An 11,383-nucleotide genomic window follows, 5' to 3' on the forward strand; every position below is an offset into this window, starting at 1 on the left:
GGCTCCTCACCAGAGGAAGCGGGTGACAGCCGAGAGCGGTGCGCGCCGCCTAAGGCCCCAGGGGAAGGAGTGAGCCCGTCCTCTCGCCCAGGCCACGCCCCTCCCTAGCTTTCCCAGTGTCACAGTCACCTCTCTCGGGGCCAAGGGAGCACGGGCCTACGCCTTAAAAAGTCAGAGCCTTTACATCCGAGCATAGTCAGGCTCTCCTTCATCCCTAAACTTCATCTCTCCCTCCCCCGCCCTGCAGGTCCACTGCAGGTCCACGTCTGTCCCTCTGCCCCTGATCTCCATCCCTCACGTTTGGTTCCAGGAAAAGGGCCTAGCTGGGGCTGGCTCCCCCGACAATGCAGAATAGGTGTGGGATGTGACCATCTGCTTCCCAACAGACCAGTGTTTGTGAGAAAAGCCAACGGGTGGCCTAGCACCCGAGAAGCCCTCAGTGAGTGCCAACCTAACCCCGAGCCAGTGTTCCAAAGGCCTGTCCTGAGTGGTCCTGGGGACTTGGCTGGAGCCTCTGGGGGCAAAACCTCTCCCCCTAGTCATGTCATGAACACCCGCACAGACACAGAGTAGTGGCTTCTTTACTCCCTGAAGTCCCCTTTTCTCCACAGAATATTTACACACAAAGGATGGGGGAAGGGCAACTTCACCACCAAGTATCCAGCGGGGGAGTTGGGGGGCAGTGCTAAGAGAGAGTTCCTGAGGAGGGCCCAGGGCCCCAGGGGGCCCAGGTATCCTGATGACCTGAGCAGTTTCAAGCAGGTCCGTGGCCAGGCTGCAGCTGGGCCAGACAGCTCAGACCGGGTCGGTGGTGGGTGAGCCCAGCTGCTTGGAGGCCAGGAGCAAGCGGGTGGCTGCGCTCTCCGACTCCGCCTGCAGTCTCTGGTTGTTGTGCCGCAGGCTCCGCACTTCCTCCTCCAGGGCTGCCCTGTCTGCCTTCTCCTGGGGTGGTGGAAGGCGTGTGTCAGAGCGCTGGCTCCTTTCCCAGGGCAGCCCTGTAATTCCCTGCCGACCCCCAGCCCACCCTGTCACCTTCTCCAGGTCTTCCTGCAGCTTCCAGAGCATGGACTCCAGGTGAGAGACCTTCTCGGACAGGCTCCCAGATTCTGGCCTGAGGACATAAGGGTCAGGTCATGGGACCAGGTCGGCAGCAGTACCTCTGGCTGGCTCCCAGGCCCACTTAAATGAGATGGGCGCGTTTGCAGACTTGTATATGGGGGAAGGCAGAGCCCTGCCTGGGACAGTGCTTAACTCGTGTATGGTCACATGGGCACAGTGAAGGGGCTAGATCACCACAGGGAGGCTTACTCAGCATCAGACTTTGGAGTTTCCTTCACATCTCCACTCTCTGGGATGGGCTGTCCTGTGGGGAGACAGCGATCATTAGAGCAGGTAGGTAAAAGGAGAAAGAGCCCTACCCTATCCTGGCTCTGACCCCCAGTGCCTCGTGCCTTACCATCCCGAGACAGTGACTCCAGGATGGTGTTGCAAGAGGAGGCGATCTCCGAGATGGACTGCCACTCGTCTTCCAGGGTCTCACTGCCCGCCTCGGATATGACTATGGGCACAAGGAGGTGGGCTCAGCCAGGGAAGCCCAAGCCAGCTCCTCTGAGCCCCCACCCCCATACCCCACCTTGCTTGAGACTCACTTTTGCTGATGGAGTTCTGCAGAGACAAGGTTCGTGGAAGGAAGGAGGCCCTCAGCTCGGGGGCCGGGTGTCCACTCTCCTCACAACCACTGGAGCTGTCTGGCCCATCCTGGACGGTATTAATGAGTATGGATGCAGTGATGTCCACCATCACCACTGTGCCCACCCCTGTTCTTTGGGCTCCAGAGTCCTGTTTCTGCTTACCTGGGTGGGGGATGTCTCTCTGCCAATACTGGGTACTGCCGGCTTGGCTGTGGCGGCCAGGAGGAGGTCTGGGGTGGTGTTTGGCAGGACTGGGGCCTCGTCTGACAGGGAGCTGGGGAGAGCAGAGATAGCTCAGCAAGAGAAGCTGCACCCCATGGCTCTGGTCTTTACAGACCGTGCCTGTCCAGCCTCACCGGGCTGAAGAGGGAAGGCCGAAAGACGGCACCTGTGGGGTGATGGTGAGTTCTGGCTGTGCAGGAACTCAGTCCTCTCTTCAGCCAGATCCCCAGGCCCTGTGGGAATGCCACCATCGTGCAGGCACACTTCCAGCAGCTGCTTTGTGTTGGGCAGCAGGGTCACCACCCCCAGGGCCTCATCCTGCACCGGCTCTGGGGCCCCCCGCCGGCTGGGCTCCTGCAGAGATAGCGTGTACAGCTCCGAAAAGCTCCTGCGGGGAGGAATGGGCAGTGTCAGGCAGGAACCCCCAGTCACCAGTGTCCTGCATCTCCAAACCTACTCCCAAATGCACCTGAGGCTCACTTCCAGGAGGAGAACTCTCCAAACTCCCTAACAATGGAAAATGTTTGCCTGACTACTAGCTATTTTTCCAGACCCAGTGCTGCCCCTGTGTATCCTGGGCAACTCACTCCAAACATTGATTTCTCCATCTGTGAAATGGGGATAAGAGTAGATTTATAGCTTGCTGTGAAGCTTTCAATAATAACACAGGTAAATCACTTAGTATAGAGATCTAAAACCTGCCTGGGAACCAAATCCAGCCTGTGCCTTTTTCTGTTTTAGCAGCTATGCCTATTTTTGTACTCCTGTGAGCCAAGAGTGGTTTGTACATTGTTAAATAGTTGAAAGAAATAAAAAGGATATTTCATGACATGTGAAAATCAATAAAATTCAAATTTCAGTGTCCACGAATAGTTTTAGTGGAATAAAGACAACTCCTGCATTTACCAATCATCTAGGGATGCTTTTGTGCTACAGCAGAGCTGTGTAGCTGTAGCACAGACCAGATAGCCCAGAAAACCTAAATATTTACTATCTGGCCCTTTACAGAGAAAGTTCACATATACTGGCTTAAGGCAGCAAGTCATTAATCATGTATGTTCTGTGGATAATCCTTTAAAAAAAAAAAAAAAGATGGGTTGTAGGGGCGCCTGGGTGGCTCAGTCTGTTGAGCATCTGAGTCTTGATTTTTGACTCGGGGCGTGATCTCTGGGTCGAGATCCAGCTGGCGTGGACTCTGCACTCAGCTGAGCCTGAAGTCAGCTTGAGGCTCTCTCCTTTGCCTCTGCCCTTCCCCCTGCTCCCGCTCTCTCACTCTCTCTAAATAATTTTTTTAAACTTAAAAAAAAAGTTAGGGCTGCTGTTAAATAATGAGCAGTGAAGACAGCCTGCTCAATTGGCTTCACTCCACGTATGTGACTCAGATTAAGAGACGCGGGGTTCTCCCGAGGAGGCGAGCCTTCCTCATGGGATCGTGTATTCTCGGGCGAACGCTCATGGCCACGCGGGAGGCACAGGCTCCGGGGGGCCCGCTGCCTGCTCCTCCCACCTCCCCGCGTCCCCGCCCTGACCTGCGGGGCCGGCCGCTCTCGTCGGGGGGCAGGACGGTGACGCAGACCTTGGGCGCCGAGCGCAGCAGCCGGGCAGCCCCCTCGGGGCCCAGCGTGGGCAGCGTCTGGCCGCACACGCGCAGCAGGCGCGCCCCGGGCCGCAGCCCCGCGGTCTCTGCGAACGTGAAGCGCTCCACGTGTGTGACGAAGCCCTCGGCGTCCACCTCGAAGCCCAGGCGGCCTTGGCCGTCGCGGGGCAGCGCCAGCTCGCGGGTCTCGCAGCCTCGGCTCACCACCTAGGGCCGGCGGGGCGTGAGCGGGGCGCGCCAGCCCCCCGCCCCCCGCGGGGTCCCAGGCAGAGGGGCCTCCTGGGGCTCAGAGCGCCACTTGCCCCGGGCCCCCTCCCCCCTTCCCAGCTTGGCCAAGGCGGGCCGGCCCGGATCGGGGCCTCACCTGCAGGCGCGTGACCACCTCGCCCACGGCTTGGCCGGGGGCCCCGTCGAACCGCAGTGTGATCGCCTCCCCGCGGCCGTGGTACAGGTCGAGCCGCTGCTCGGAGAAGGTCCAGGCCAGCACGTCGCGACAGGCGCAGTTGAAGACGACGCGGCCGTCGCGCGGCGCCACCAGCACCAGCGCCTCAGCCGAGACGCCCAGCAGGCAGGGCACCTCGGCGTCGTCCAGCCCGCCGGCCTCGGCCCCGGCCCCCGCCGCGCCCCGCGCCCCAGGCGCAGCTCGCACGCCCCACACCAGAGCCCCCGCCGCCTGCAGCTCGGCCCCCAGGCCCCGAGGGGGCGCCCGCCGCCTCCCGCCTAGGGAGGGCAGGCCGAAGCGCGAAGCCGAGTCCAGGGACGTCGTGGTCACTTCGTTGGTGGCCAGCTCCTGCAGGTACTGCTGACGCGTGCGCGTGGCCATGGCGTGGAACTGGCGTGCGTGGCCTGCTGCCTGCTCGCCGTTGAGCGCCTTGGCCAGCAGGAAGGCACGGAAGTCGGCATTGGCGGCAAAGGGGCCTCCGCCCTGGGGCAGAGCTGGCCCAAAGGCCGGGGTGTCCTGGGTGCGGCTCACGGCCACCCTGGGGGGAGGGAGGCGGGAATTAGGGGCAACTGGGAGGATCCCTGACAGCGGCAGAACCAGGAGCACTTAGGCACCCACCTGTAGGAGGTGTGCGGAGTGCAGGGTGCGTGAGCCCGCACCACTAGGAACACGTGCTGGAAGTGCGAGCGGATGGTGGTAGGGCAGAAGGGCTTGCTGTCAGGTTCCTGGAACACGATCGTCACGATGTCATTCCCAATGTGGCGTTTGCGCAGGAGCTGGGAGTTAGAACGGTGGGGGATGTAAGCTGGACCTGTCTGTCCCCCAGGCCCCTCCTCATTCAGTCAGGGCAGAGCCTGGGTATCAGTGGCTCCCCGACCTGCCCCTGGTGAAGTCTGGGTGTTTGTCTTTGGGGAGGGTTGTTAAAGCTCAGGAGAACTTAGGCCAAGGTTCAAATGCCCCCGCCCCCACAATACCTCTCCCTGGTCCCCCAGAAGCCCTTGGCATTCCCCCAGCCCCATCGTTGCCCCCTCACACCTGCTGCTGGTTATTGGGGGTGTAAGGCAGCATCGTGGACACGTGGAACATGATCTCGTGGTCCTGGTATGTGGTATAGAGGGAGTGCGTGCCTGTGGAATCCGCTGTGGCCGCAGAGGGAGAGGAGGGGGGATCTGCTTGAACTTGCCATCTCTACCTGCAGTCTGGAGCTCCTATGACCCCAACCAACAGATGGGCTACCCCTTCATGCCACCAGGCCCTGAAGTCTAAGGGCCTCAGATTTGGCTGCTCCCTTTCCCTCCCCACCAGGCTCCGGCCTCCAGGCTCCGGTCATGGGGTTGCTGAGAGAGAATGATGACCCAATGAGGAATGGCCTGCTATGAGGGATGAGGGGGTGGAAGTCCCAGGAGAGGATGGATATTGGCCCAGGCACCAGCATGTGTGGAGCTGCTGAGAGTGGGAGGCAAGACCGGTGCTCCAGAAGGGGCCCTGGGGCCCTTCTAACCAGGGAGGCAGGGGCGCTCCCCAGGAAGCTGAGCTGGTGGAATATGTGTATTTGAGGGGCAGGCGTGGTGCCCACAAAACCCCCTTGGCTGCAGCTCAGGCAGCAGGGGCACCACCCTAGTTGCTCCTTCCAGCCTATGGCTTGCTTGGCCTTTGACCCGCGTCCTCAGCCTACCCAAAGAGCTCTCCAACCCCAGCCCCAGGCCCGGGACAATGCGGGACAGAGAAATGACAAGGCAGTTGGTTCTCATGGAGGCTGTCTGCCCCTCGGCACGGGTCTGCCCCACTCCCCAGCCCCTGGGCCTCACTTTTGGTGTCCAGCTGGGCCCTGTAGCTCTCAAAGCCTTTGAGCCGCACCACGTCGCCCAGCAGGGTGAGAAACTGCATGAAGGCCGGTCCCGCCTCCTGGTTGTTGTACATCTCCTCCTCCGAGCCCTGGCCCGCGCGGCAGTACAAGATGCCCACCTTGCGCTGGAAGCTTAGCTGCAGGGGAGGGCACAGTCAGAAGGCCCTGTACCCACAGCTTCTGGGGATGCCCAGGGTGGCTGTGCTATCTCTGTGCAGGGCCCTGAGCATCACCCTCCCTATGCTGCCTCTGGGTCTCTACTCCTAAGAGGCCTGCTCCCAGTGCTCAGGAAGGTAGTGAAGTCACAGGTGGGAAGGGACTGGGAGGCGGTCAGTTCTCACATGATCACAGTGGAGGTGATTGGTGGAAAGGATCCTGAATCCCAATAAATGTTCACATTGTCACCCTCTTTATCTCAAGGCTAGCCTGTCCTTCCCTCCCTGGAATCCCAGGCACCCCCAGCCCAGCCCCTGGAGGCCTTGACCCTGTACCATCTCGGCTCACCCTGCGCCCAGCTCCTTTGGCTTCTTTTCATCTGGGGTCAATCACGCACAGCTCTAGGTGCTCTGGCCCCTCTGGCTCTGGCCCTGTCTACAGCACAGCCCCTGCTTTCATTTCATCCCTCCTAAGCCCTGCAGCCCCACTTCCACTCCAGCTCCTAAACCCCAGCTTCCCCTGAGGGCCCACAGCATGGCTTCATCCTGGCACACTCTCACCATAGGGAGCTGGAACTTTACTTTGCCTGAGCCCCTAGCGACCCTGTTGTCTCAGGCCTGGGCCTCGTCTCTACCACAGTCTTCGCCCTCAGTGACTGCAAGAGCTGCCTCCATGGGAACACACTCCAGTCTCTGCCCCCAGCCCACACCTTTCTTCTGAGCTCCAGACACCCTTCTCCAGCTGCCCAGATGTCCTTTCCTCACCTTGGCACCTCATCTTCTCACTGGATCCTCCCATCCCACCTATCTATCCCTGGACTGTCACCTCCTCTTCACTTCTGCCATCATCACCACCAGGTCTGGCCTGGATGAATGCAACAGCCTTTGGCCTGGCCTCCCTGCTCCTCCAGTCTGGCTCCCATACTACAACCAGAGGGCTGCTCTGCCTCTCATATTTTCCATGGCTCCCCAGTGCTCCCCATCTGGACAAGCTGGATGGCAACCAGGTATAGCCGTTAAGCTGAGGGTGGGGGTGGGGGGACACTGGCTACTCACTACTTGTTCATCCAGAGTGAGTAGCGTGCGTGGCACCTTCGGAGACGCTGAGCCCAGGCGCAGGCAGGTCAGGCTCAGCCGCGGAGCCACGTGCTCCAGAAGCTTTCTAGGGGACAGGCCCCTTGGGGGCCCCGGCGGCAGCACATCCTCAGAGATGGTGCCGCGGAGGGTCCGGAGCTGAGGAGGGGAATGTAGGGACCCTCAGAATCCATACAGGTTTCCGAGGAGGCAATCCGCGGTCTGATCCCATGACCCTGGCCCACCTGTGTGGTCCGCACAATGATTCGATAGCTGTGCAGAGTGCCCCCTCCGCTGCCTTCCTTCTCCTCCCGCCGCAGGCTCACTGCCACCGGACCCAGGGCCTCATCCAGTCCGAAGAAGTTCTGGTGTTCTGACGAGGAGGGGAGCCAGGGCAGTGGATGACCGGTCCTGCGCCCCTGGGAGTCCCACTGGGGCTCGACCACACCCATTGCTAAACCCTGCCCACGCCCCATTTCATCACCTAGTGATGACTCCTGAGACTAAACCATCAACCTAGTCTAGACCCTAGACTAAGGCTCATTCCCTCTGCTGCCAAATCCCTATTCGTGCAGGCTCCCTGACACTCCAGCCGACGCCTAGCCGCCTTGGCGGCTCTGTACACATCACACCTTGCCCCAGACGCAGGGGACCAATGCCTGTTTGCTTCCAGGCCTAGATCCTCCCCTAGGAGGCTTGGTCCCATGCCTCGCCCCCTTGGCAAGGCCGTGCCCGCCACGCCCAGATTCTGAGGCAGGATGTCTTGGACCCTCCCTTCTGGACACTGACGAGAACAAGGTTCTCAGGTGCAGAGGTATTCAGGCCTCAGTTCTCACTTCCCACAAACGTTGATTGGAAATCTCTCCCCAGCCCTCAGGGATAGGAGGATGAATCAGATGGAGGCCAAAGGCCTTACTTAGGGAGGTGGTTAAAGCGAGGCTCCGCAGCACAGCCTTGGCCTCAGAGGCAGAGCCTGATCCTTCATGTGGCCGGGAACTTAACAGGGAGAGGACAACTCATGAGCTCTACCGTGTGCTCCTCAGGTGACAGGGACGGCTGCCCAGCCAGGAAGCCCTCCCCTTACCTTTGCCATAGAAGTACTTGCGGTAGTAGCCAGCACCCAGGTCTGCATGCTCCAGGCTGTAGGCTGAAGTTCGGTTCTGCGGCTCCTCCAGAACGGACACGGCCGCATTGGGCAGCGCAGGCGGCACAGGTGGGGCCACGGCGCCACCCAGGCCCAGCTCGCCCTCACCCCCAAGCTCACTCACAAAGCCGGGCGCTTCAAGCAGTAGGTCCGAGCTGGCAGATCGGTCCTCGGCAGAGGCCAGAGTCCCAGAGGCGGACTCTGCGTGGCCCCCCGTCCCCCGCGGCCTCGGAGCCCAGTCAAAGAGCAGACTCTGCACATCATAGTGGGCAAACCAGTGGGGCTCAGGCACTGGCGGGAAGGCGGGCTCTGGCTCCTCGGCTGGCAGCCCCAGCAGGGCCAGCGGGTCAGTGAAGAGCCGGGTAGGGCCGGCGGCGGGGCGGCCGGCCTCCTCGTGGCTGTGGGCACGGGCGCGGGGGCTGGCTGGTGTGGGGGGCCGGGCCTCGCCAGCGTCGCTGCCGCTGCGGAGGAGCGGGCCCCGGGCTGGCCGTGGCTCAAAGGTGTGCGGGGTCAGCGGGGGCCGGGCCGGCTGGCGTAGCTTGCGGGCGAAGAGGTCATCAGTGGGCGCAGGGGCGGCGCCCCGCCGCGGGCTCCCCACACCGCCAGCCCACATGGGCGTGCCGTGGGCCTGGCTCGCCGGGGGCCGGGTCGCATTGGCGGGCACAGGTGGTCGGTGCCCGAGTGGCAGGCCAGCTCCTGCCCTGAGGGAGGAGGGGGCTGCTCAGAGGGGCCTGGGGAGAAAACAGGAACCCGGGCCACCAGCCTGGTCCTCCACCACGCACAGGGTGGCTTCCGGCCCCCTCCGCGACCATCAAAGCCGCTTCCGCTTTCCTGGCCACTTCCTTGTCTGCCTAAGGCTGAGGTTTCCAGCCCCCTCCTCCACGGAGTGCTGGGCAGGGCTGGGGACTGGGCTGTCCTCGCCTTAGCCCTGGGGATCTGGGAACCTGGGTGGCCCTGGGGCTGCCGGGCTCCCTCGGTTCCTACTCACACACCTCGGCTTTGGCCTGGGACCAGAATAAGGGTCCCCACCAAGTCCTGGCCCAGTTGGACAGATGATCTGTCCATGGGGCCACTGGTGTCTGGGTCCTGCCCGCTTGACAAAGGGAGGACGTCCTGTCCCCAGAGACTTGCCCCTCCCACTTCCTCCAGGGTCCCTGAGGAGCTGGGCACCCAGAAGCTGGATCTCGGTGCCCTGGCCCTCTGACTCCAATACCTCAAGGACACAGGGGTTCCCAGGGGACACTGGCAGGGCAACAGAAACGGCAAGAGGACTTCCTTCAGCACAGGAAGTGGCCCCAGCTCTGAGCCCGGCCCCTTATCCTGAGGAAGGTGTTGGGGTCACACCAGCTCAGTCATGGGACCCATCACCCTGACCTAAAGGACAGGCCCAGGCTCACTCTCTGCAAGCTACTGTGGCCATGCCTGGCGGCAGGGGGAGGGGTCACAAGGCTGGAGCCCCTTTGCAGGAACTGGGACCCACGGGTCCTCTGCCTACCTGGACTCACTGATGCTGACAGGGAAGGCTGAACCTCATGTGACAAAGGGTCACACTGAGGTCCAGAAAAGGGGATGTTCTCTCCTGAAGTAATTCCATGTTACAGCTAGGATCTGGGGTCTGTCAATCTCTGGGGCCTAAACAGTGTAGTACCTGCCCACTCCTGTTTGTGGGTGCTGGGTGAGTGGGGGTTGGGCTGAGGTTCAAAGTCTCACAGGATGTAAGACTGAGACACCCAAGGCCCCAGGGACCTGCTAGATGCGGAAATGTCGCGACCAGGGGCAGGTGCAAAGGGTAGTGTGAGAAAGTGAGGGGAAGCCACCCCAAGTGAACCCCAGCAGGTGTGGGCAGGCAGGGAAGGGATGTGGGACGCTCCACTAAGAACACAGACAACTGCTGGCAGGTCTTCATGCATCCTCCAGTGACACTGTGAGTGGCTGGGGTAGGACAGGGTGGGGGCAGGGGCTCCGTGTACCCCTCATCTAAAGCTCCAGGACCAAGCAAGTGTGGGCCTCCAGGAAGCTTGGAGTGCCTCCTCCCGTTTCTCTTAGAAGAAAGAGTCCCGTCTTTGCCACGGACCCGGAGCCTCTGTTCTCTCATCTCTAAAATGGGGTTAATCCTTCTGCCCTTTCCCAACACCATGGGGAGACCGCAAGAAGGTTCAAGAGTGTAAAGCTGACCATGTGTTAAGGACGTGGTGGTGAGGCAGGCGCTCGCTCCATGGGCCGAGCTCTTCGGCCTGGGCTGTGATGTGTGTGTTGGGGTGGGAGGGGACATGAGAGGGAAGCCGAGTGGGCCTCTGCTCTGTGTGGGCTGAGCTCTGCCTATGTGTGTGTGCACAGCCCATGAGCTGCCTCTTGTTCCGGCCCAATGCTGGGCTCTGGCCCTGCCTTGGGGGGTGTTCTTGAGCTCTGCCCCCCACCCGGCAGCCTCACACAGGGTCCATTGAGGCCGGGACATTCCTCTCAGCCTGTGTCACTGGGGGGAGAGGGCCGGCCCCGCCCCCACAGATCCGGAAGGCCTGGCTGCCCCAGGAGGAGGCGCTGGATGCTTCCCAGCACATCTGGAGGTCATGACCCCATTTCTGCTGCCAGGGGGTGCGACAGATGTTTCCTCCCAGGCCAGGCCCGAGACTAGGGGCCGGCGCGCAAAGGCTGGGGAGGAGGCCGCCTCGCGACAAGGGGAGCGCCGGGACAGCGGGGTCGTCCCACACACGGCCGGCATTAGGGGCAGCCGCCAGCGCCGCCCAGAGGAGTCAGGGACCGCCTCATCCAATCGCCCGCACACTGGCCGGACCGGGCCGGGCGGTCACGCCGAGAAGTGGGGGCCGCCGGTCGGACTCAGGGGAGTGGACGCGCTGACTCGGAACTGGAGCTGGAGCCCAGAGGTTAGGAGGGTGCAGGCGGCGAACGCGGCTAGGAACCCCCTTCCACACATCCACCCCCGGGCCCACGCCAAGCCTTTTCCCCTGTCCGGCCCGACCGCGGTGCTTCCACTCCCCCGCTCCCGCCGGTACCTCTGGGGCTCCCGCCTGGTGGCCTCCTCCCGCGCTGGGGTCCCGCTGCCTCTCCCGCTGCTGCTCCAGCACCGGCTCCGCCTCGGGGGCGGGGCTCGTCGGGGGGCGGGGCCGCGCGGAGGGGGCGGGGCCGGCCTGGGAGCAGTCTGCGGCGGGAAGCCCCGAGGGCGGGGACTGCAGACCCGGCGCACTCGGGCAAGA

The 11,383-nt window shown here is 62.3% G+C and overlaps 1 protein-coding gene across 1 annotated transcript; it reads right to left on the reverse strand.

The window, feature by feature from the left end:
- Positions 1–563: 563 nt before the first annotated feature.
- SIPA1 (signal-induced proliferation-associated 1) lies at positions 564–11,277 on the reverse strand. Its single transcript, XM_025445665.1, has 16 exons — positions 11,183–11,277; positions 8,112–8,872; positions 7,273–7,400; positions 7,010–7,186; positions 5,761–5,935; positions 4,988–5,091; positions 4,571–4,728; positions 3,875–4,490; positions 3,443–3,717; positions 2,080–2,301; positions 1,854–1,965; positions 1,650–1,758; positions 1,457–1,558; positions 1,309–1,363; positions 1,033–1,111; positions 564–942 (listed from the first exon to the last, which is right to left on the reverse strand). Exons 2-16 carry the CDS (start codon positions 8,782–8,784, stop codon positions 796–798), a joined length of 3,132 nt encoding a protein of 1,043 aa, XP_025301450.1. The 5' UTR covers positions 8,785–8,872; positions 11,183–11,277; the 3' UTR covers positions 564–795.
- Positions 11,278–11,383: the final 106 nt, after the last annotated feature.

The sequence above is a fragment of the Canis lupus genome, chromosome 18 (genome assembly GCF_003254725.2).
Source record: "Canis lupus dingo isolate Sandy chromosome 18, ASM325472v2, whole genome shotgun sequence".
Classification (NCBI taxonomy): domain Eukaryota; kingdom Metazoa; phylum Chordata; class Mammalia; order Carnivora; family Canidae; genus Canis; species Canis lupus.